This window comes from Ptychodera flava, chromosome 2 (genome assembly GCF_041260155.1).
Source record: "Ptychodera flava strain L36383 chromosome 2, AS_Pfla_20210202, whole genome shotgun sequence".
Lineage (NCBI taxonomy): Eukaryota > Metazoa > Hemichordata > Enteropneusta > Ptychoderidae > Ptychodera > Ptychodera flava.
This window is the reverse complement of record NC_091929.1, coordinates 13,852,762-13,878,891: the sequence shown is the minus strand read 5'-3', so window position 1 is coordinate 13,878,891 and position 26,130 is coordinate 13,852,762. Positions and strand designations below refer to the sequence as shown.

The 26,130-nt window shown below is 37.5% G+C and overlaps 1 protein-coding gene across 3 annotated transcripts in view; it reads left to right on the top strand.

Moving 5' to 3' along the window:
- The first annotated feature begins 1,704 nt into the window (after positions 1 to 1,704).
- The window catches only part of LOC139115224 (DEP domain-containing protein 7-like), a 42,400-nt gene continuing 17,974 nt past the window's right edge, over positions 1,705 to 26,130 (top strand). For 2 of the 3 annotated variants that reach the window (XM_070677200.1, XM_070677190.1), the window contains exons 1-3: positions 6,961 to 7,095; positions 7,748 to 7,858; positions 25,253 to 25,431. In XM_070677200.1, the coding sequence (XP_070533301.1) occupies positions 7,007 to 7,095; positions 7,748 to 7,858; positions 25,253 to 25,431 (379 nt within the window). In that variant the 5' untranslated portion in view covers positions 6,961 to 7,006. Of the gene's footprint in view, positions 1,857 to 4,607; positions 4,817 to 6,960; positions 7,096 to 7,747; positions 7,859 to 25,252; positions 25,432 to 26,130 lie in introns of those variants that run through there. The other variant, XM_070677182.1, reaches the window with a different exon arrangement.

The window sequence follows — 26,130 nt, the reverse complement described above, 5'->3', positions numbered from 1 at the left end:
CTAGACACGCATGTGCTCATGTGATTTAGCATGGTTGTTTGTTAATACTATTATATAGCATATCTTAAAATCAAGTTTATATTGTCAATTAGATTATATCATTTATTCAATACATTTTCATCTTACTTCAAAATATATCAATTTCATCGTCTTGTTTTCATAATGTACCAATTTTGACAGTATGGTATCGGTCAACGCACGATATATTCCGATGCGTAGCTCTTATATACAAAGTAATTTAATGTTCATCCGTAGCAGAAATAACATAACTTGCAGGTTTTTTGCTTGAGTGTAATTCTGTCCGTGGTTCAAGATTTGTGACGTCATAACTGTAAACAAGATATATACAAGTTCAATTCAATATTGTATTTTATTTTACGCTTTTAATAAGCGTCCGATTCACAACGAGGTTAACAATATTCTTCGGGCCTTACATAATGATCACGAAATGCATATACTGTGAAATGCGAAATGTACAATTCAATACCACTATGTGGGACACAGTAATTTAGGACACATACAGATTTGGCATCCAATTCAAGCTACTCCGGGAGATGTAATTCAAAAGCTCAGACAAAGCATCCATTTTGCACTATTTGCTTTCATACATCTTAATAAAGCTTCGTGTTTGTCTCTTGTTTGTAGCGTAGAAAAAGGACTCAAGCATTGATTCAAGAAGAAAACCCTGCACACAATACTCGTATAAAGTGTCAAATATATCTACTGTAAGCTTTGTCCCGAGGATGCTTCGAAAATGTCACCAGATACCGTTTAAATTCCTTTACCTTTTGTTTATCGTTGGGCACGTCGTCGACAGTACAGGACGACGTTCTCGTTTGGCTAAGTAAGAATTAAACACGGGTTGACTGTGAAATGAAAAGATCACATCAAGTGTTATCTATGTAAGATAAAATAGTGGAGAATATTAAAGGTGATACATTCTCCTGCAATTGTTGAATTGATAATGGTTCGAGTATGTGTTCAATGCATACATTGACGTTTGCTAGAGTGGTTCTCAGTCACCAATCGCTTTCAAACTCATAATTATCTGAATTAATGGATGTACCGATCGCTTTAGGACAACGTGACACGTGAACATGTAATGAGAGAAGGAAACTATTTATGTTCGTGAAAACAAGCGAGACGGAAAGACAAAACGGACAAACTAACAAATACACAAACAAACAAGTATACAAACAAAAACAAACTTAGTATCCTCCCCTTCAACAGAATTAAATCCAGGAAACAATGCACCCTGCACGTGAACCAAGTCCCATAACCCAACTAATGGCAATTGTTGGAAAGGGGAGAGAGGAACTGAGAAGAAATCGCCCGTGGAGATATTGGGTGAGAATATACGTGACCATATCAGCTGCACTACTCATACAGCCGATAATACGCTCTGGGTATTCAAAAACACTCATTCGTCAACAGCCAAAGTGTTCAAATCCATTGTTAACAATTTCATACAAAAACTATGTTCTTTATCTAAAGACTATTACTTTTTTCCAATCAAAACTTATTTCAGCATTATTCCACCATCTATCTACATAACTGTAAAATGTTCGGCAAATGAATAAAATTACAAAGAATTGCTCTGAAAAGAAAAACAGCCACTGGGTGTGAAAAAAGGAAAGAAATACGATTTCTTTATAAATGAGGACGCCTACAAGATACAGATACACGATATTGCAAACAGAACAGCGCCACCACCGACGTTTAGTGATGATGCGAGAAACTCGTACTTCCCGCGAGACTTTGTTGAATGGCTCGAAATTCGAAAATGGCGACGTTGATGGGAGTGCAGCCTCTACGCGACCGAGCGACTAAACTATCAGAAATACACGGAAGGAAAGGTATGTATTCTAGGCTGACGCTATTTTAGTGTTAACGGTCATTTCACCAGTATGATTCTCGATCAAATGGAGAATCAGTCCACCATTATACAGCGACAGTGAACTTGAAAAAAGTTTTGTTATCGATTACAGACTGTGTCACTGCTGGTGAACTGTGTGAAGTCAGGACAGTGACCCGCACCACGATCCTATCGATATTTGTTCTTTCATCATCCGCCACAGATAGGCTGACAGTATCCTCAGAAAAAATTTTTAAGCTGCATACCTTCGATTTTTGCAAGCTTGCTTTGTCGACAGCGACATGGTACGCCCTTTTGCTGGAGTTGAATTCTTGGTGTAATTTATCGGTCAGGTCATTACGAGGTCAAACAGTGTACAAGTTGTACGTTGTTTATGTTCACTGGCGCTGATCGTGTTACACTCTCAACATGTCAATTTGTCAGTTTTCTCAACGGCATAGCAATTTTTTGGAATGCCGGGGTAGGAGATCGTCGATTTTTAGGGGGTAAATCATTCGGCATATCTGAGCAACTTCCTTTTTCACTGTCGTCCCGTGCCATATCAATGATCGCTATCGGCGTAATCTCATGAGGTGATGGACTGATAGCGTAGTTTTCTCAAACTTCCAAAGAAATGATTTTCATCAAGCCAAGGAATTTTATTTCCAGAGATCGCACTGCAGAGAAAAATAACTTTTTGGTCATCTGTCAAAGTTGGGAGAGACAAAGGAAGAGAGGATGACCTTCCGAACAAAGAAACCAAAGGCTACTGAGAAAATTTACTCAAGATATTTGCATTTCAATGCTTCGCAGATAGGATCGCAAAAAACAATACTGCTTCAGGGCGCCAAGATATAGTATTTCAAGAAACGTACTGTGAATCATACTGACTGTGATTGTTTTCTGCGTTTTGCTCGCAGACAAATAATTATCAAATTTTGATTGGTTGCAATGAACAGAGACAAGGTGATAACTCGATCACGTTGGCAGCTACTTATGAAAGGAGAGACAGTCAGTCTATGCATGATTTGTACAGACATAGGATTTATCCAGCATTTGACCTCGAACAGAAAAAGAACAACCAAAATATAACTTTTTTGATCGAAGTTTCAACACAATTCCTCCGTTTTCAAGAAGGAGGGACTAGTTTAATCATGTAAACTGTAGTTATTAAACAGGTTGTATTGTCTGTGCAATGCTACTATTGTCAGTGCAATGTTTACTTGACTAAACAAGGTTACAGTTCACCTGGTAATCCAGTGTATTCACTTGTAGCTCAGTTCCAGCTCCCCCTCAAACACACACACAGACAATGAAACACAACATAGGGACTATAGTATCACAGCTGTTTACATCTTTGTCCTGTGGTAATCACATGATCTATGAAATACAATCTTTATGATTCTTTCATTATATTTTGAAGTAAAAAGGCCACAAACTTGTCCTTGTTAGTGACAAAGAATCTGTGAAATGTACCTTTCTCATAAACTTCATGAAATGGTATTCCCCACCGCTCTGAACTGTTGGTTTTCAAGACGGACTATTTATTGTGTCATCATATCAATCTACAAGTATCTATAGTCACTATGTTATCAAAATTGTTTTTCATCAACTGGTATTTCAACTGGCTGGTTAATTAATTGACCTTTATTAGGCATGCATGGAGAAGTACATCCTTGACACGGTGATGTACATTGCAAGTTCAAGGCCATGGTGTTTGAAGGTTGATAAGCCCAAGGACTAGAAGCCTAAAAATGGCCTCAGTACCTAGTACCTCTTCCTCACTTGTCAATAAATCTAATAATTCTCCTGTCCATATTAGAGGCAGTCTAGCCTACTGGTCAAAATACTACCAGTTCATGAGGTTGGGTTTTGGATTTTCTTACCCTTGAATTAAACGTAATCATCCTAGCCCTCAGGTTGTGGCATATAAAAACTTACACCAAATGTTCTGTATGATACATTTTTTTCGTACAAACAATAGGGTCATGCCAGTATTTACCAGGGGACTGGTACACCCATTCTCAACTGAGATGTGCTTATGCAGGGCTTGAAATTAACATTTTATCCTGGTAGTCATTTTGACCACCACATTTTAAATTGGTGGTCTGGTAGTCAATATTTTTTTTGAACTGAATCATATTATCAGGCTTTTTGTATTCACGAAAAGAGAGGTCAATGTTATGGTGGGAGTCTTTGAACATGGCTGTACCCAAATTGTACATGTCTGTACAGTGGATAAAAAAAAATAATACCTATGTTGGAAAAAAAAAACTGATAATGATTTTGCCAACAACTTCTCATCTACTGACTCGTGCTTTATTGGAACCAAATAACATGCAAATAGGTGGCACAATTCGTTCATGTTGTCTATCTTGCAATCGTATTTTTATACTTGCCAGACTTCCAAAGTGATCGCTGCGTTGTCTAATGTTTTCTTATGATAAGTAGAAGGATTTTGAATTTGTTTTTTTCCTTTGCGGAAATATTTGCATAAATGCTGCAATATGAAATTTTGTTTATTAGCACCTGTGAAGGCCCTGCGCCTGTTGTATTGATGAAACGGTACCCTCGCTATCAGACAAACCGGCAACTGCTGAAATACTAAATTTTTTTCCATGGTGGTCAAAATGACCACCAGTTACAGAATTTGGAGGTCAAGCGTGAAAAAATGGTGGTCATTTGACGCAAGACCACCGCTAATTTCTAGCCCTGTTATGTAACCTCCATGCTCTTCTCCGTTCACTTACAGGTCCCTTCAGATTCACACAGCTCTGGAATGACATCATACAGCACCTCAAAGAAAATGTGGAAGTCAAGAAAAGACGCCAGATGATGAAGACGCATGAAAACTGCTTCACAGGCACAGAGGCAGTGGATGTACTCATTGCATTCCTACTGACTGTCAGTCACATCCTGGGATGTCAAGTCACTAGAGAGAAAGCTGTCAAGTTAGCTCAGGTAATATTCATTGTCACGTCCCAAGACTCAGAATGACAGGTGTAATCTTACACCTCAGCCTTCCAGGTGGCAACACTTCTCATGCTGCAGAGTCCATGAAAAAGTGGTATGGAGCCAAAACCTTTGATTGCACCTGCAGTGAAAGAGCAGGTTTAGTCAATGACTCCCTCACAGCTCCTCGTTCGCTACGCAGCTCTATCCTCAACCATATGGTGATGTGCCCTCAACAGTCTTTCTAGCTAGTGAGGCTCAGCTAGCCAGCTGGGCTCTGCTGAGGGCAGTATCATGGTCTGAAGTGTAGCCAGCTGGCGGCTGTGGGAGAGTATAGGTTAGTCAATAGAAACAATGTTTGTTTACAGGCCACGCATGTTTGTTGATGTCTGGCTCCAATAGTTTCACACCAACCCTCATGCTATTTCTCTGCATACAGGCCCAATCATCGTATGACATAAAAGATATGTTTATCTATCAATATGGTTTAGGTTTATGATTTCACTATATCCTCAAAATTCTTATGAAATTATTAGGTCTACATTTTACCAAATATTATGAAATGCATATAGAGTGGATGAAAGCAGATGCATGCTGCATATTCTTGTGGTATATGCATTATTCTATGTAATTGCACACTGTACATGCTAAATGTAATAGGTGTGCAAACAAAGGCAGACTTTTGCTCCTACAAGAGAGTGCTGTTCTCTCATTAAAGGGCAGGTTTTTGTTTGCTCTATCTCTGCACAAACTGAATAACTGAACATAATTTTCAGAGGAGAACAAAGCATTAAAATCGCATAAACAGTTAATGTCAACAAGTTTTATTGAACTAACGATAACAGTGCCCCTTTAGTGTCTTCCACAAACTGTGTTTTGATAAACTGAATGATATTTTTCTTCAAAATGCCAACAGTGAACACTGAATAAGATATTTAGACTGAAGAAAGATCGAGTTAAATTGTAAACAATGATTGCCTTTCCATTCCAAAAATCTGTGATGGAGTTAATCTTTAAGGAGTCGCCCTGTCTGGAGATCTAGGTATGCTGGTGACTTTAACTCAATTAATACATTACTGGTAAAAGCTTTGAATGTGAAAAGATGACTTGTCGAATGACATTGTCATCTGTGTGGCTATAATTGCCCTAAAAGGTAGCCTTTTGTTTATTGGCTGAAAGTGTTAACTAACTGTCAATGATCTGACCATCAGCCAATTGTGTCACCTGATCCATTGGAGACACCATGGAGACTTTTGGAAAGAAATGGCACCATCCTTTTTCCACCCATTGTTTTTCTACTGGTTACAGCAAAATATGTTCCACAAAGTGTAATCAATGGACCCTGGATAATTCAGTCTAGGGTCTCTCCTTGCTGTGCTCCCTCTGAAAACTATGTGGGAGTGTAGGATACCATACACTGTAACTGATGAAAGGTTCTATACTGTTGACAGTTACAAGTTGCATGATGCAACTGCATTTCTACTTCTCCTGCAAAAGTAGAACAAATTTTACTCTTTGCAAAGGAACAAAAATGACCATGTTGAAATTCTGCTTTCTGTTGTACAGTACAAGTATTTGATGACAGCTTGCTCCAAAGGTATATATCAAGTTATATATTTACCAGGCCCAGCCTCTATGTGTGTTCACAAAAACCAGATTTAACCTCTGCAATCATTGAATTCTGTTTGACACTAACTATAAATATATGTTTGGAAATGTATCATCTTCCTATTGAATGATTTTGTGTTTTGCTGGGGTTTGCCTTTTCTATTTGACATTGCAAGCCTTCTTCTACTTGTCTAATTCACACCCTGACATTTTCTTTACCAAGGAACTTGAAATCCAGGAAGGCCAAATTGAAAAAAAAATGTAGGTGTTTACTTTACCGTATATCTGAAAGTTAGGGTTGGTAGGTTGGAGGAAAATTTAATTTGTCTTTTTTTGTGCTGTGATCCATAAAATATGGTAAAATTAGAGAATTTACTCGAATTTGTCTTTTAATGCATTGGAATGCCAAAAGTCCTAGAATTTTCAGTGACTGTGAATATACCAATTCCTAGGGTCCATGAACCTGTACACCCTAATTCCCAATGGACAGACCCAAAATTGCCATTTGTAATAACATATTTGGGCCAGACCATTGTGGTAAAAGGGATAAATATTTAATATATCTGTCTTTTATGTTTGCTGTAGGCATTGATGGAGAGTCACGTATTTGAATGTGTGTCATGTTCCCATGGACAAACCAAGAAATCTACTTTTGAAGACAGCAGTAGTCACTTTTACAGGCAAGTATTGTTACAAAGCCAGTTATACCTTCTCCGAAAATACTACAAAAATTCAAAATAAAAGCAAACAATAGTGTAATTTTGTTTTTTTAAAAAACATCCATATTTAGACTGTTCATGACCACTAAAAGGATGACTTGTCAAATTATTTAGACAAAAATGTTTTTATCATACTCTCATAATTTTCACATAAATGCTTTTGTTTGCAATTGACAATTGTATGCTTGGTTTTCATAACAGGCGAAAAGTTGTTAAAATATAGCATGATATTCTTCATTGAATAGTGCATGAATGAATATGTTTTCATCATTGCTATGTGTTTAATGATTGTTCTTGCATAATTTTGTGAATACGCAATTCTCGATATCAAATATGGTGAATGACATTATTACATAATGGCTATCTTCCATGAAAAATTCAGTAATCGGATCATGTCAAGTTGAAAATAGTTTGGGGTTATTTTCTGCCAAGTGATATTTATGCGGTCTGTTACGTCATCAACAAGTTACACAACATTGAATCCTAAGGGTGTGTGACGTTTGAAATACAAGGCATGTTATAACAGATGCACTTTCATTGAAGTTGGATCAAGCAGACAAGAACTTGAACCTAAGTAAAGGAGATAATTCATTTGAAATTTCGTCTTTTACAGATTCTGTGACAATAACAACAGTCCAGTTACACCTCCAAAAGAGAAAACACCAAAAATTAAGCGGAGGAGAAGAAGCAGTTTTGGAATAACAAGACAAAAACAGATAGCCAGGTATTGTACCATAAGATTTAGTTATAGGTTTTCATACAGGGGTTTTCAAATAGGTGCCACAACTCTGTATGTGAGAACAGTTGATCGCACTTGATCTACAATGTAGCTTTTTTTAGTCTGGACAAAGGCTTATGAGTTCTAAAGATCCACAGGTATTAATGAATATTAATGAATATTTGTGAATATATCTACAAAGCCATGGCTGTGAACACAGCAGCCATCTGCAACTATTAGTATGAAGAATTTAATCTTCAATTTATTTTGTGAGTATTTTGTAAATATTGTATCATTTATTTCATGTCTGTATTTGTGTGATGGATAACTTTATTGAGAGCTAGGTGTTCTCCTTGCATTTAGGCCCAAGGCCTTGAAACGCAATAAATTACTTACTTAGCTTTTTTAAATAACAATTACAGCAGCTGAAAGTTAGAAGATATTTGCTGAAGCTTACACTTGTCTCACACACAGAGTTATGGCACTGAATTGAAACTTACTGCATACCATTCTTCTAGAATGTATGTCATTTTAATTAGAAAATACAAGATGTGAAATCAAAGGGACTATTAATTTGTGCCGTGTGCCATGGCAGTTCACTGCGGCTAGAGAAAAAGAAAGGCATTGTTTTAAAAATATTAATTAAATTGTCTTGTCTTTTCAAAGGTTTCACATTGTAACTCAAAATTATTTCCAATATACTGCTGTTGTAACTCTGCCCCTTTGCAGAGTTGAGATGATTTCCTTTAATGCAAGAATATTTGCATAGCATTGGTAATGCTGTAAGGCTGATGCAAAGAAATTCAGGGTTCTCAACAAAGGCACTCCTAGAGCAATCTATTTATATGTTAATAACCAAACAAAAGAATACAGTTTCACAACTAGCTATATGCAAATTAAACATTGTTATGTAAATTGGTCAGGCCTCTGATTTCCAAGGCTGTGGAGAATGCTAAAATTTCCATAAGTTCTTAAAGGCAGGGGGAGCCTATAAATACCCCCTATCTCCCTGGGGATTCATAATCCAACATGAGTGGCACATGGTAACAACGTCAACGAATGCTCCCGAAAATCTGGATCTTTCAACAACCATGGTGTAAATTAAAGCACTGTTCCAACATATTACGTTTTGTGAATACTTGTTGGCGAAATTCTCTCATTTTTTTCCATTTTAAAGTTGATTTTTTATGCCAAAACTGCTTCGCTGCTGGTTCGAAGCGTCGACAAACAATAAATGAAAGCATAAATCAATACAGCTGCCAATCAACGAGGGGACGCTGTTATGTAGGTCATTTCCCCACACTCATCATGACCTGAGTTCAATTAGTCTAGAACATTCTCAAGGTCACTGCCCTTGATGACCTCACAACCTTGAATTCAATTAGTCATGTTGGAATGTTCTGGAAAGTTGATTAGTTGTGTAAGGGAGATAATTTTAGAACAGTAATTAGCATGTCAATAAAGTTCTAGATTGTTCTTATATGCCTTTATAAAAGGGACGTGCACAGCTTCCAGTCAGACTTTTGGGATCGTGTCTCTTGTGTGTTACTATAAACTCCAGCAGTAGTCATTCTCAGACTTTTCAAGACCTTCACTGTCAACGCTGGATTTATACTGTGGACTTTGTGCAGCTGCAAGCCTGCAAAGGACTGTTCATTCATCAACTGACTGTTACAACTCTGAGACTGGAGCTTTGCCGTCCCAGCTGAGATAAGTAGTCTGTACACTTTTAAAGCTTGTACTCTATCCCTGACTTAGCAATTAGTTTTTTTTCGTAATAAATTTTGTTTAAACGTTAACTGCTGAGTTCACCCTTTTGTTCGTTTTCTCTGCACGTAACAAATTGGGGGCTCGTCCGGGAGACGAATATTTTGGCCGTTTGACAACATTTTGACAGCCTTTTCAAAACTACTGTATACTGTGAACTCAGCGAAATTCAATCATGGCGGAATTCAAGCCAGACGAATTTATGGATGACCTTGATCAGGACACATTTAATTCCCTCAGAAAAGACAACCTCATAGCACTGGCAAATTTCCTTAAAGTAGATGTCAAAAGATCTATGCGCAAGCGAGAAATTCAGTTCAAGATTGCAAAACATTTAGTTAATTCTGGCCATTTTGAGGAGTCTGCCTTAAAAGATTATGAGCCTGAGTCTTCCTTCGAACTCAAAAAATTAGAATTAGAAATACAGGCAGATTTGGAGCTTAAGAAATTGGAATTAGAAAAGGAAAAATTGCAAATGGAAGAAAGGGAAAGGCAGGAAAAATTACAAATGAAAGACAAAGAATTACAAATGAAAGACAAAGAATTACAAATGGAAGAAAGACAGAGAGAAAAGGAGAGAGAATTGGAAGAACATCGACTACAGTTAGAAATGAGACGTTTAGAGCTTGGACAATCAGGAAAATTCTTCCCTTCAGACAAGTTTGACATCACTAAGCATTTCAGGTTAGTTCCCCCTTTCCAAGAAAAGGATTGATAAATATTTCCTTCATTTTGAGAAAATTGCTCAGAGTCTGAATTGGCCTAAGGAGTCCTGGTCTATGCTTTTGCAGAGTGCTTTGGTGGGTAAAGCCAGAGAAATTTACATTCAGTTGTCAGTAGAGCAGGCTTCAAATTATGATTCTGTGAAGGAATTAATTCTCAAGGGCTATGAGTTGGTGCCTGAAGCTTACCGTCAGAATTTAGGGATTGTGAGAAGGTGAAGGATCAAACTTATGTTGAATTTGCTCGAACAAAAGAACAACTGTTTGATCGCTGGTGTTCTTCTGAAAAGGTCAGTCAGAATTATGACAAATTACGACAGCTTGTTTTGATTGAAGAATTTAAGAGGTGCATTCGGAGTGACATCAAGACGTTTATCAATGAACAAAAGGCAGATACATTGGAGGTTGCTGCACGTTTGGCCGATGATTATTCATTGACCCACAAATCTTCATTTCTCAGCAAACCATCCCAGTCCTTTTCATACAGAAACAATGCAGGTAAATTTAACTCCTCCTTTTCATCCAAGAATTTTTCAAAGGAGAGTAGGAAATCAAATGACAACAGTTCACAAAATTTAAGTAACACTCACACATCATCAGATCCCAAGTCTCAATCTCCTTCTGACAAACAGTTCGGTACACTTTCTTGTAATTATTGTAAGAAAGACGGCCATTTAATGTCAGAGTGTTTCAAATTGAAAAGAAAACGTGAAGGTCAAGTGGTCAAAGTGGATCTAAGCCAACCGGCTTTATTTCTTCATCAACTCAATTAGAGTCTAATAATGTGTGTAACACATTGTCTGAGGTTAAACCCCTCTTATCCCCAATTAATGAGGTCAAGGTCAATTCTTCTCAAGATAGCATTATGGGTATTTTCGAGCCATTTATTCATAATGGTTTTATATCACTTTCTAGTGATTTCTCTTCCGCTACCCCTGTCAAAATTTTAAGAGATACCGGGGCTTCCCAGTCTCTTTTGTTGGCAGATACCCTGCCGTTTTCTGAAAAGTCATTTTCAGGTTCTAAAGTTCTTATTAAGGGGGTAGATTGTAATGACTACATTCCTGTTCCTCTCCATAATGTCTATTTGTCTTCGGACTTTGTTTCTGGACCTGTGGCTTTAGGTATTAGGCCTTTTTTGCCTTTTGAAGGGATTCACCTTCTTCTTGGAAACGACCTTGCTGGGGACAAGGTCATTACTAATCCACTTGTGACTGATAATCCTAGTTTAGATCAGGATCCAGAGCCAATTGAACAAGAGATACCCGATTTATTTCCTTCATGTGCCATTACTCGAGCCATGTCAAAGAAAACTTCGAGAATCAAATACTCTCAAAAATAATGTCACAGATGTTGACTTAAATGACACCTTTCTCAGTCAGGTGTTTGACACGGATCATTCCGTTATCCCTCGTGGATTTGAAACTTCCAGTAAAACTTCTGCTGACCAAAGTCAGACATTTTCTAGATCAAATCTCATTGCAGAACAACACAAAGACCCAGATATTTTGTCTTTGTTTGACAGGGTAGATGATGAAGGTAAAACTTCAGATAGCTCTGTTTCCTATTATACAAAATCTGGTATTCTCATGCGTAAATGGAGACCTCCAGATGTTTCGGTTGATGACGATGGGCTATAAAACATCAAATTGTGGTTCCAAAGCCCTACCGTGCTGAAATATTGCGCCTGGCCCATGAAACTCCCTGGGCTGGTCACTTAGGAGTCAGGAAAACTTATCATAAAATTCTCAGTCACTTTTATTGGCCTAATCTCAGGCAGGATGTAGCACATTTCTGTAAAACTTGTCACACATGTCAAATGGTAGGAAAGCCAAATCAGACCATTCCAAAGGCCCCTTTACAGCCAATTCCTGCATTTCAAGAACCATTTAGTAGGATACTAATAGACTGTGTTGGGCCCCTACCAAAAACAAGATCAGAAATGAGTACATGCTGACAATAATGTGTACATCAACTCGGTTCCCCGAAGCCATACCACTGAGAAATATAAAGACAAAGACTATAGTGAAAGCTTTAGTCAAATTTTTCACTTTATTTGGCCTCCCTAAATGTGTCCAGTCCGATCAAGGCTCCAACTTTATGTCTGGTATTTTTCAACAAGTAATGGATCAGCTAGGCATTAAACAGTATAGGTCATCCGCCTATCATCCAGAAAGTCAGGGTGCTCTTGAGCGATTTCATCAAACTTTGAAAACATGATTAGGACCTACTGTTTTGACACAGAGAAGCAGTGGGATGAAGGAATTCATTTTCTGCTCTTTGCTGTTAGAGAGTCAATTCAAGAGTCTCTTGGTTTTAGCCCATTTGAGCTTGTATTTGGACATACAGTCCGTGGCCCACTTAAGCTCGTTAAAGAGAAATTCCTATCAGACGATGATGATTGTCTGAATATTTTGCAATATGTGTCAGATTTTCGTACAAAACTCTCTAAAGCATGTGAATTAGCCAGAGAAAATCTTGAGTCATCTCAGCAGTCAATGAAAACCAAATATGATAAAAGCACCTCAAAACGGAAGTTTGAACCAGGTCAAAAAGTTCTTGTTCTACTTCCAATTCCTGGCAAACCACTCCATGCTCGTTACTTTGGGCCATATCTAATTGATAAGAAATTGAGTGATTTAAATTACATCATAATAACACCTGACAGGCGAAAACAAAAACAGCTATGTCACATAAATATGCTTAAGCCATATTTGGATAGGGATAATCCTACTATAACTCAGCCTGTCAGTACCGTCAGTTCTGGCCATTATGAAGATAGTGATACTGAAACTGACTTGAGTGAAAATACTCTAAACTCAAGCTGGGCTCGGTCAAGCTTCAGAACTCAGAAATGCTGGAGAAGCTGGAGTCTACAAAGTTGGCACACCTCCAGCCAGAAAAACAACAACAGGTGAAAGAACTGCTCCACGAATATAAACACCTGTTTCAAGATGTTCCAACGAGGACAAACGTCATCTATCACGACGTTGATGTTGGGGACAGTAAGCCTGTAAAACAACATCCATACAGACTGAATCCAACAAAAGCAAAATATCTCCAGAAGAAGTCAAATACCTGCTGGACAATGACTTTATTGAACCCAGTAAAAGTAACTGGAGTTCGCCGTGCATACTTGTTCCCAAACCAGATCACAGTTATCGTATGTGCACGGACTTTAGGAAGGTCAACACTTTAACAAAGACAGACACTTTCCCAATCCCGAGGATTGATGACTGCATCGACCGAGTGGGAAAAGCCAAGTATGTGACGAAATTTGACCTACTGAAGGGATTTTGGCAAGTCCCTCTGACAGATCGTGCTCGTGAAATATCCGCCTTTGTTACCCAGACGGATTGTTCCAGTACAAGGTGATGCCATTCGGAATGAAGAACTCTCCGGCAACGTTCCAACGGATGATCAACGACGTCATATCCGGGCTAGACGGTGTGCAGCTTACGTTGACGACGTCGTCCTGTATAGTGACACCTGGGAGGAACACATCAAGCTCATGCGGAAGTTCTTTGAGAGACTGAGTAAAGCAATGTTGACTGTCAACCTTGCCAAATCTGAGTTTGTATGGGCAAGGGTAACTTACCTCGGACATACTGTAGGACAGGGTGAGGTAAAACCTGTTGATGCCAAAATCAGTGCCATTTCAAGTTTTCCATACCAAACTGCAAACGACAACTGATGCGCTTTCTCGGTATGGCTGGTTACTACAGAAAATTCTGTCCAAATTTCTCCACAATTACTGAGCCTTTGACTAACTTACTTAAAAAGAAAGTAAAGTTTGTTTGGTCAGAGCAATGCCAACAGGCATTTGATACACTTAAAGCCATACTGCAAAGTGCTCCAGTGTTGTCTGCACCAGATTTCACTTTGCCATTCAAATTAGCTGTAGATGCTAGTGATACGGCTGCTGGTGCTGTTTTATTGCAAGAGGATAGTCATGGGGTAGATCATCCTGTTTGCTATTTTTCACGCAAATTTAACAAATCCCAGAGAAACTACTCTACAATTGAAAAAGAGTGTTTATCTTTGATATTAGCTTTACAGCATTTTGAAGTTTATGTTACTTCTTCAAATCAGCCAATAGTGGTTTATATTGATCACAACCCTCTTGTTTTTCTGCAGAAATTTAAAGGCAAAAATCAGAGATTGCTAAGATGGAGTTTAATGTTACAGGAGTTTAATCTTGACATTAGACATATCAAAGGCAGAGACAATTTAATTGCAGACTGTCTCTCTCGTATTTAGAACTTATTGTTGTTCACACTTTTAAGATTACATTTGTAAAAGAAAGATTTTTCATTGAAAAATTTTCTTTTTGAAGAGGGGGTGTGTTATGTAGGTCATTTCCCCCACACTCATCATGACCTGAGTTCAATTAGTCTAGAACATTCTCAAGGTCACTGCCCTTGATGACCTCACAACCTTGAATTCAATTAGTCATGTTTGGAATGTTCTGGAAAGTTGATTAGTTGTGTAAGGAGATAATTTTAGAACAGTAATTAGCATGTCAATAAAAGTTCTAGATTGTTCTTATATGCCTTTATAAAAGGGACGTGCACAGCTTCCAGTCAGACTTTTGGGATCGTGTCTCTTGTGTGTTACTATAAACTCCAGCAGTAGTCATTCTCAAGACTTTTCAAGACCTTCACTGTCAACGCTGGATTTATACTGTGGACTTTGTGCAGCTGCAAGCCTGCAAGGACTGTTCATTCATTCAACTGACTGTTACAACTCTGAGACTGGAGCTTTGCCGTCCCAGCTGAGATAAGTAGTCTGTACACTTTTAAAGCTTGTACTCTATCCCTGACTTAGCAATTAGTTTTTTTTTCGTAATAAATTTTGTTTAAAACGTTAACTGCTGAGTTCACCCTTTTGTTCGTTTTCTCTGCACGTAACAACGCGCAAAGGTGCAAACGATCAAACATTTGTTGTGTTCATCGGATCGATTACGATGTCAACAATGAACAAACGATTCTTACTACTGAACGAAAAAACTTGACCAACGGTTACTGAACACGCGCCTCAATGAATTCAGACACAAACGGACTACTTCATGGTTTCAAGCAGATTGCCTCTCCTTTTTGTTCGTTGATATGTGTACCTGTAGGCCTATGAATGGGTGATGTGTGTGTTGACCTGCACATGGATGTAAAAAATAGAAGGATACAGGACAGCCCTATAATCCCTTTCACACCTATTGTTATTTCTTTGTCTACGCTGGTCTTTGAAGTTGTGGCATGCTTGCCGCGATCAGGACGGCTCGGACACACCCACTTCACTCACAATATCGTGTACATCAAATTATTGTTGCCAAATTCATAAAAAAAACTTTCAAACTTGTGAAATTGCTTGTGTTAAATGCCCAGACTGAACAGAGCTCAAACAAACCAAAGACTGAGAAAATCGACGCATATTTGACCAAGTTATGACTATTCTTTGGAACCGACTTGGATAAAGTCCCTGATCGTAAAATTACTCTAACTTACAAAGTATCTAACCGCGGAGTCTGATTTTTTCTTAATTAGAAGGTTCAAGGTATGAACGCTCAAAAAATGTTTGTCCTAAGTGCTGTTCGCCTGGCCGTTGAAGTTATCGTATTCTAAAGTTGGGCTATATTTGCGGTACGCCGATAGTTCGTCCCCATAGGATTGCGTGCAAATGCGTTCGTCGTTCAGGCCATGGTTCACCCGTTTGAAGTCACGTTTCCAGACGTTCCAAGACATTGCTGAAAGAACTGTTACGCCAAAACTAAAGTCATATATATAGACTTTCCGGTCTGGTCATGTTTATCGATCAGAGTACCTGGCCGAAAATTCCCTGGTGATTTTTTCGCCGAAGTTCATTGCGTCGCGTCACCATTCTGCACGGGTTGACGCATTGTTCAAGAAGGGGAAAGGTTATTACACATGCGCAGTTCTTGTTATACCGTGTTCACAGGAGACAGAAAGTGAGCCAGGAGCTATGGAGTCGATTGTTTTCCTCCTCGATGAGCTGCATATCATCGTTAAGATAGAAAAAGGTCGTAGTATTGCTACAACAACATTACTGGCACAAAGACGCTATTTTTACGCTGTCTGTTGCTAATGCACGGAAAGACTCGACGTTTACCGATGACAACCCGAAGGCACGCTATGAATAAAATAACACGCTAATCCCGTTACGGGATTACGGGATAACGAATCGGCGGCAACTATCCCTTGAACAAAGGATCAAAGGAGTGTCCTGTATCCTTCTATTTCTTACATCCATGACCTGCAGTACGATATTTTACGATAGATCGCTTTCGGACTGAGTATGTTGTGGCCTAGCCCTGCGTACGATGACGTGTATTCCCGGCGTTATACGGCCTCCCACCACAGCATGGACAAAACCGGCAACATGCTGATCCAATTTGGACGGAGCACGAAAAACTACTTTCTAACTGTTTTCGGCCGAAATCAACTCGATTCCGATCTACATGTATGCAGCGTACCCAAACCACTCAACCGCTCACAGACTGCGAAAAAAATGCTCTCGTGACGTCCAAAACCGTTGTTTGCTCGCGATGCACGGTCAATGGCTCATGCAGTGGACGGGCATTGGATACGTTCATGCCACGATTACATGTATACAGGTGCCCATGAGCTTCATTATTTCCTGTCGGGTCGGGGCGATGAAACTAAATCGTGATTGATTCATCTCTGTCGGATTTGACCAAAAAGAGACACTTGACATAGATTATAGCATCAAATGTTGACCGTTCAGACTGAAACATGATAAAAGGTCTGAAGATCGCCGTGATCGGTGATGTCGTTCTTCTCTATACGTTTTTCTGAGCTAGTTTTTTAGCTCCCATAGCCATATGTATATATGGCAATGGAAGCTATTCTTATAGGCTAGGGAAATGTCTGTATGTCTGTATGTCTGTATGTCTGTATGTCTGTCCGTCAACATCAAAAACTCCAAAACCGCTGCACATTTCATCTTGATATTTGGTGTGTACATGGATGATGGGCTGTAGATGAGATTTTGTTCAAATGAAGTTGTCATTGCCAAAAATATGCAAATTAAGTGAAAAAATGTAAAAACAGTCAAAATTGAAAATCTCAATAACCACTGAGCAGATTACATGAAAAATTAGCATGTAAGTACTTTGGGCTGACCAGAAATAATTGTGCTTTTTTTGATTTTTTGATATTGTTGAAAATATACAAATTAGTGCCAAAAAAGGCGTTTTTGGTAAAAAATCTTCTTCTTCATGAACCGCTGGTCAGACAGCTTTGATATTTGGTATACAGGTCCCTAGGGATAACCCAAATTGGATTTGTTCAAATTGTGATGAAATATGCAAATCTGTATTGTTAAGGAATTTTTTTGTCATTTTTGGTCAAAATTTATTTCATCAAAACCGCTCGTCTGACAGCTTTGATATTTGGTATACAGGTCCCTAGGGATAACCCAATTTGGATTTGTTCAAATTGTGAAGAAATATGCAAATCTGTATTTTTAAGGAATTTTTTGTCATTTTTGGTCAAAAATTTATTTCATCAAAACTGCTTGTCTGACAGCTTTGATATTTGGTATACAGGTTCCTACAGATAAACTAAATATGATATATAGAATATATGATGAAATCTGCAATTTTGTATTTTTGGTGCAATTTTTGCCATTTTTGGTCAAAAAATGTGTTTCTCAAAAACTACTTGTCTGATGCCTTTGATATTTGGTATACAGGTTCCTGGGGGTTCTCCCAGTGTGATATAGTGAAATTTGATGAAATCTTCAATTTTTGTATTTTTGGGTCAATTTTTGCCATTTTTGGTCAAAATATTTGTTTCTCAAAAGTTACTCATGTGATAGCTTTGATATTTTGTATACATTTTTATACATAATTATGATGAAATCGTCAATTTTGTATTTTTGCAGCTAATGTTGCCATTTTAGGTCAGGCCATCCTGAAATGAGCTATCAAAGATCTCAACCATCTTCATCAATACATATGTCACAAAAAGTTGCTTTCTACATAACACAGCAGAGCTCTGTCGACTATTGGGTCGCTTGTTTTTTAGCTCCCATAGCCATATGTATATATGGCAATGGAAGCTATTCTTATAGGCTAGGGAAATGTCTGTATGTATGTATGTCTGTATGTCTGTATGTCTGTATGTCTGTATGTCTGTCCGTCAACATCAAAAACTCCAAAACCGCTGTACATTTCATCTTGATATTTGGTGTGTACATGGATGATGGGCTGTAGATGAGATTTTGTTCAAATGAAGTTGTCATTGCCAAAAATATGCAAATTAAGTGAAAAAATGTAAAAACAGTCAAAATTGAAAAAACTTAATAACCACTGAGCAGATTACATGAAAAATTAGCATGTAAGTACTTTGGGCTGACATGAAATGATTGTGCGCATCTTGGGTCAGTATCTTGGACTTGCTATTTTTCATGAATTTTTTTGTAATTTTCTCCCATTTTTGGTCGAAAAATCTCCTGCTCTGAAACCACCAGTCCGATTGATTTGAAACTTGGTATGGAAGTGCATAGGAGTGACCTTTCCCAAATTTGGGAAAATCGTGGTGAAATTTGCATATTTTTAGTTTACACTTCCATAGACTCCATGTATAAGGCAGATCTCCATAGACTCCCATGTATAAGGCCACAAAAAATAAAAATTTAGTTTCTCATCGTATTCATATTGCAAAAAGGATGCAGTGACACAATTTTTAGTCCCCACAGATGAAGTCCAGTGAGCTTATAGATTGGGTCATGTCCGTCTGTTCGTCCATCCGTGAGTCCATCCGTTCACGCAGATATCTCGGATATTTTGACAAAATGTCATGTGACCTTGATGACCTTTGATCTCAAATATACATATTTGTCCATAACTCAGTAACCACAAGTGCTACCACCCTTCATATATGGTATGATGGGACAGCTTATGACGCCACATATTGTACCTCATTAATTATGCACATATCTAATTTTGAGCCAGCCAATAGAGCTAGAGGTCTGATTTTTGGTATATAGGGATAACTTAGCAAAACAATTTTTTTGACAAAATGTCACGTGACCTCGGTGACCTTTGACCTCAAATATACATATTTGTACATAACTCAGTAACCACAAGTGCTACAGCCTTCATGTATGGTATGATGGGACACCTTATGACGCCACATATTGTACCTCATTATTATGGGCATATCTATTTTTGAGCGAGCCAATAGAGCTAGAGGTCTGATTTTTGGTATATGGGGATAACTTAGCAAAACAATTTTTTGACAAATGTCACGTGACCTCGGTGACCTTTGACCTCAAATATACATATTTGTCCATAACTCAGTAACCACAAGTGCTACAGCCTTCATGTATGGTATGATGGGACACCTTATGACGCCACATATTGTACCTCATTACTTATGCGCATATCTAATTTTGAGCGAGCCAATAGAGCTAGAGGTCTGATTTTTGGTATATAGGGATAACTTAGCAATACAATTTTTTTGACAAAATGTCACGTGACCTCGGTGACCTTTGACCTCAAATATACATATTTGTCCATAACTCAGTAACCACAAGTGCTACACCCTTCATGTATGGTATGATGGGACAGCTTATGATGCCACATATTGTACCTCATTAATTATGCACATATCTAATTTTGAGCGAGCCAATAGAGCTAGAGGTCTGATTTTTGGTATATAGGGATAACTTAGCAAAACAATTTTTTTGACAAAATGTCACGTGACCTCGGTGACCTTTGACCTCAAATATACATATTTTTCCATAACTCGGTAACCACAAGTACTACACCCTTCATGTTTGGTATGATTTGACACCTTATGACGCCACATACTGTACCTCAATAATTATGCGCATATCTCATTCTGAGCGAGCCAATAGAGCTTGATGTCTGATTTTTGGTATATAGGGATAACTATAGGAGAGAAATTTTTTGACTAAATGTCATGTGACCTCGATGACCTTTTACCTAAAATATATGTTTATTTCAATAAATAAGTAACCACAAGTGCTATGTCCTTTGTATTTAGTAGGATGGGAGACCTTATGACAACACAGGCTTTACCTCATTAATTATGTACACATCTAATTCTGGGCAAGCGAATAGAGCTAGAGATCTGATTTTTTGGCATATAGGGATTAATTAGCAATATAATTTTTTTTTTCAAAATGTCATGTGACCTCGATGACCTTTGACCTTGATTATACATATATATGCATATTTCAGTAACCACAAGTTCTATACCCTCCAATTTTGATAGGATATTAGACCTTAAGATGTCACATCTTGTACCTCATTTATAATGCGCATATGTATTTCTTGGCTGGCCAATACTGCTAGAGGTCTGATCTTTTTTCCCGATTTAGAACCATAACTTAGACATGCCTCATGTGTTTCAAATTGGGAACAACGACATAGACCTATGTGCCCATAGATCTCAACATATACACTCCAGTGATACTTCTTAATGACCACATTTTCCTGCCCCATCAAGACTAATACTCCTATTACAAGTGGGGACTATGTCATTGTAAATGACTTGTTGATTTAATGGTTGTATCACAGTATTCGATATATCTAATTCTGTATTTTTTCCATTTTATATTCTGAATAATTACATTAAACATATTTCACTGTCTCCAGTACATTTCATTTAAGTATTTTCACTTCATGCACTTTATCCCTTTCACACATGTTCAAATATCTGACCAGAGAACAAACACTAAATAGTCCAGGATGGGAGCTACAGTGTCATTGACGCTATTTTTTCAAAACCGCTGGTCAGACAGCTTTAATATTTGGTTAACAGGTCCCTAGGATGACCTTAGTGAGATGATTTCATACAGTCAGGAAATACTTAATTTTGTATCCATGTCTATAGTAGCTTCAGGGACATTGGCCCTATGTTTAAGATAATGTTGTGATTCAGTAAGCATTTGAAATGGTAAACTGTATTTGGTGTTGAAATGTGGTAAAAAATAATGAGAAAACATAGCTGAGGTGATTTCAGCAGGTTTGGTTTCCAACAAATATATTCAAAGTTTTTTTTCAATGTTAAAGAGTGATGGAGGGGGGGGGGGAGTCCTGGCAGATTTTGAAAAAAATCCAAACAAATGTCAATAAAAAAATCAGCCACAGAAGGTTTGTCAAAAAGAAAGGGGGATAGTGGAAAAAAAGAATGTACAATGTATCGGATAAAAAGATGTTCCTCATCAATCTTTGTTTTGTGTGCCATTAAACATGCAGTGTATTTTAGTTTAGGATGTCAATCAAGTTAGGTAAGGATTTGAAAGGAATAGTCAAGTTCACCACAGTTTAACTTTATCTCTTGTGTCATCATCCTTGTGTAATTGGTTAAGTTTGTAAGTTGCTCCAGATGTGGATATACCAGCTGTTCTGGAAGAAAACAATGTTTACTTTTCCCTATAGGGTTTCTGAGTTAATGATTGCATGTTGAAATCTCTCCATGTATCTGGTGCATGGGCAAAATGTAAATATTGGTTGCATGTTATGTATTTCAGTCTATGTCAAATATTGTAAATGAAAAATCAAGAACAGTTTGCTGTGTGCTTGTAAAAGATAACATGTATGTCAATTAAATTATATAAAATAATTAATATTAAATATTAAATTTAATTATGTCAATTAAATATTAAAACTACCTTGCAGTTTGATTGTCTTAAAAATTATCACAGAAGTAGAAAACGAAAAGAAACTAATCAAATTGCTGTAACATATTCACCCTCAGTGTCTGTAGGCCTATATACTTAACTATTTTATCATTACATTCAGCTTTTTGTTATATCTTTATCACTCTCCATGGGCCAAGGCACACTTGGGGTCAATGTCATCACTCTGTGCCAGTCTGTGAATGTCAGTCTGTCTGTATTTAGGCCCATGTTTCATACAATTGGTGGTTTGTTTTGATAACTATATTTGGTATATAGGGATAACCTAGCAATACAATTTTTTTGACAAAATGTGACATGACTTCGGTGACCTTTGACCTCAAATATACATATTTGTCCATAACTCAGTAACCACAAGTGCTACACCCTTTCATGTATAGTATGATGGGACACCTTATGATGCCACATATTGTACCTCATTAATTATGTGCATATCTAATTTTGAGCAAGCCAATAGAGCCAGAGGTCTGATTTTTGACATATAGAGATAACTATAGGAGAGAATTTTTTTTGACAAATGTAATGAGACCTTGGTGCCCTTTGACCTCAAATATACATATTTGTCCATAACTCAGTAACCACAAGTGCTACACCCTTCATATCTGGTATGATTGGACACCTTATGATGCCACATATTGTAGCTCATTAATTATGCACATATCTCATTCTGAGCAAGCCAATAGAGCTGGATGTCTGATTTTTGGTATATAGGGATAACTATAGGAGAGAAATTTTTTGACCAAATGTCATGTGACCTTGATGACCTTTTACCTAAAATATATGTTTATGTCAATAAATAAGTAACTACAAGTGCTATGTCCTTTGTATTTAGTAGGATGGGAGACCTTATGACAACACATGCTTTACCTCATTAATTTTGCACACATCTAATTCTTGGCAAGTGAATAGAGCTAGAGGTCTGATTTTTTGGCATATAGGGATTAATTAGCAATATAATTTTTTTTTTCAAAATGTCATGTAACCTCAATGACCTTTGACCTTGATTATACATATATATGCATATCTCAGTAACCACAAGTTCTATACCCTCCAATTTTGATAGGATATTAGACCTTAAGATGTCACATCTTGTACCTCATTTATTATGCGCATATGTATTTCTTGGCTGGCCAATACTGCTAAAGGTCTGATCTTTTTTCCCGATTTAGAACCATAACTTAGACATGCCTCATGTGTTTCAAATTGGGAACAACGACATAGACCTATTTGCCCATAGATCTCAACATATACACTCCAGTGATACTTCTTAATGACCACATTTCCCTGCCCCATCAAGACTAATACTCCTATTACAGGTGGGGACTGTCATTGTCAATGACTTGTTTAGTTAATGGTTGTATCACAGTATACGATATTTCTAATTCTGTATTTTTTCCATTTTATATTCTTTAATATAAATACATTAAACATATTTCACTGTCTCCAGTACATTACATTAAGTATTTTCACTTCATGCACTTTATCCCTTTCACACATGTTCAAATATCTGACCAGAGAACAAACACTAAATAGTCCAGGATGGGAGCTACAGTGTCATTGACGCTATTTTTTACTAAATTGTTCGAGTATTAGCTGACGTTTTTTTTGAAAACTTAATCAACTTTTCTTTCCAACCAGGGCACAACATTACCTTTTTTACTTTCATGGTAACCTAGGATGAATAAAATCGCAGATTAATAGACTCTTATGTTCTTCCTCGATTGTCTGTGACTGATTTTGCTATCCCAATATCGATATTGCGTTCGCACTCGGGTGTCTTGAAACTTGCGTCATTCACTGAAATAGTTTTCGGACAAACTCAAGAAATTCGACAACTACTAACGAATAGTCGGCAAAATTTACAGAGACAAGCAATAATAATTATGGTCATTTTACCGTCTTTTTACCATTTTTGCCGTCTTTAGATAAGCGGACTCGTTTGACGGAAAGCAGTATATAACGATCTGAGTTCCCATATTTTTACCCTACCGTGCAAGTGTAGTATTCGAATGAGTGAAATCATAATCTTACGCTGTTCCGAGTGGTCTGGAGATTTTTTATAACATACAATAAATTGACCTTATCAAAATTATTGTTTTACATTGCTTGGATATTGATACTTTTTCCGTACGTTTTGACTGTTGATTTGAAGTCTTTTGATTCTCCATTGGCAGCAGCACATGTACGGTTATACAACCGCCATGTGATGACCAGAGTGTGATTGTAAAGTTGTCGGGAAGTTGTTCAGAAGAAAAATCATTTTGTATTTAGAGGCTTCAGTTCGGGATTTTTCAAGATAAACAAATCATTATACATTTCCTACGTCTTTGAAACGGGGATTACGGTAATGTGATGAATGTGATGAAAATTTTGTGAACGTCTTTGCAATGTGTTCCCACGATGAGTGTGAACTGATTCTTTGTTACTAAAATCGTCAGAAATGGTCCAGTGCCCTGAAAAATAAACACAGATGCAAAACCATTGCGAGGAAGATAGTAAGAAATTCACATTGCAATATTTGCTGTCGTATTTCTCAGCAGGAACAATAAATTTTTACACCTTGTGTATAAGAACAGCAAGCAGGTGTTCGGCGGTCAATTGCTTCTATCATAATGATCTTTTTGTTCAACTCCCCAAACAATGTTGAGATGCATGGTATTCAGCTTGTCAACTCAGCCATCCACGTACATGTTACTGCATTGTTGTTGCCCACAAGTGACTTCTGGTTTGGACTACTATGTAAATGATAACACATATACAGATGCTGTGTTGACAAGCTACATACTGGGTGTTTCAACATGCTTTGGGGAGTAGAACACAAACTTGGCAATTGACTTACAAAAAGTGAAAAAAATATCAAAAGTTTCAGCTCTTAGCCCTTTTAGGAGTCTAGAAATGGTGTATGGTAGATGTCATGTTGACTGTTTACATTGAACCATGTGTTTTATTGTCATGGTTTACAACACTGAGGGCAGCATTTAGCAGACATAGTTGCTGCATAGCTTTGCAATATCAATACAAATCTGTAAGACATAGAGCAAATGTTTGAAGAACTAGCCATTTTTTGTAATGGATCAATGAGTGTGTCAGTTGAAATTAATAGGTAAATGAAAAGGTGAATCATATAAGAAAAAGAAGTACATATTTTCTGTAGCATTTCTGTCCGTTTTCATGTAATATTTCTCTTCCTTACTTCTAACAGGGCTTCACCTAAAACACCGGATGCTGAGAGAGTAATCAGTAATCCAAATCCATTTAGTCCATATGGGGAATTATTTCATCGGATCCTCCATGGAAGTGAACGTAACAATTCTGCCAGTGTGCGCACTGACACACCACAGCCTTCACCAAAGCCAGTTGCCAAGTCTTTGTCACCTGCAGGTAAGACAGTATTCAACCATGCTAAATCTGACCCTAAAGCCGCAATAGCTGCAAATGTGTAATAAACCGATCTCAAAATATCCTCAGTTTTCCCAGAGTTTTCTTTGAATAAGTTAAAGACTGAAAAAGCGTATAACACTGTCGAAAGTGGCATGTAAATTCAAACGTTTGAAAATCATTTTAGATTTCCCGCCATTTTCAAAAAAACAATCATGTGACAGAGAAAATAAAGATTACAATAACAAAATGTTGGCCATTGTGTGTTGTGCAGTCAATTATATGGCATCATGCTTGTTTCTGGTCTGATCAGAGTGTATATGTGCAGGATATACTGCATTTTGGGGGTTTTTTTGCTGCGGCACCATGTTATGAGTGCAGCACCCATTTATTATTTGACCTGTTAAAACGTGTAGACATGGTTCAAATCAGCGAGCAATAAAGGATAAAGAAAACATTTTCAAGTCATTTAAAAATCATGGCTATTACAGTAGTCTCATGCTAATGTGCTTAGGGTCCTGAAGATGAAAATAATGTATAAAACATGTCGAGGACCAGAAAATTTTTTTCTGATTTTATTGGCCCAACTAGATGGTATATAATAATGTTTTGTAAAATGGATATCTTGCAAATGGTCTTTGAAAATCACAGAATTGAATGAAATTCTTTGAATTTTAAATGATGTTTGGCTTTTTACTGTAT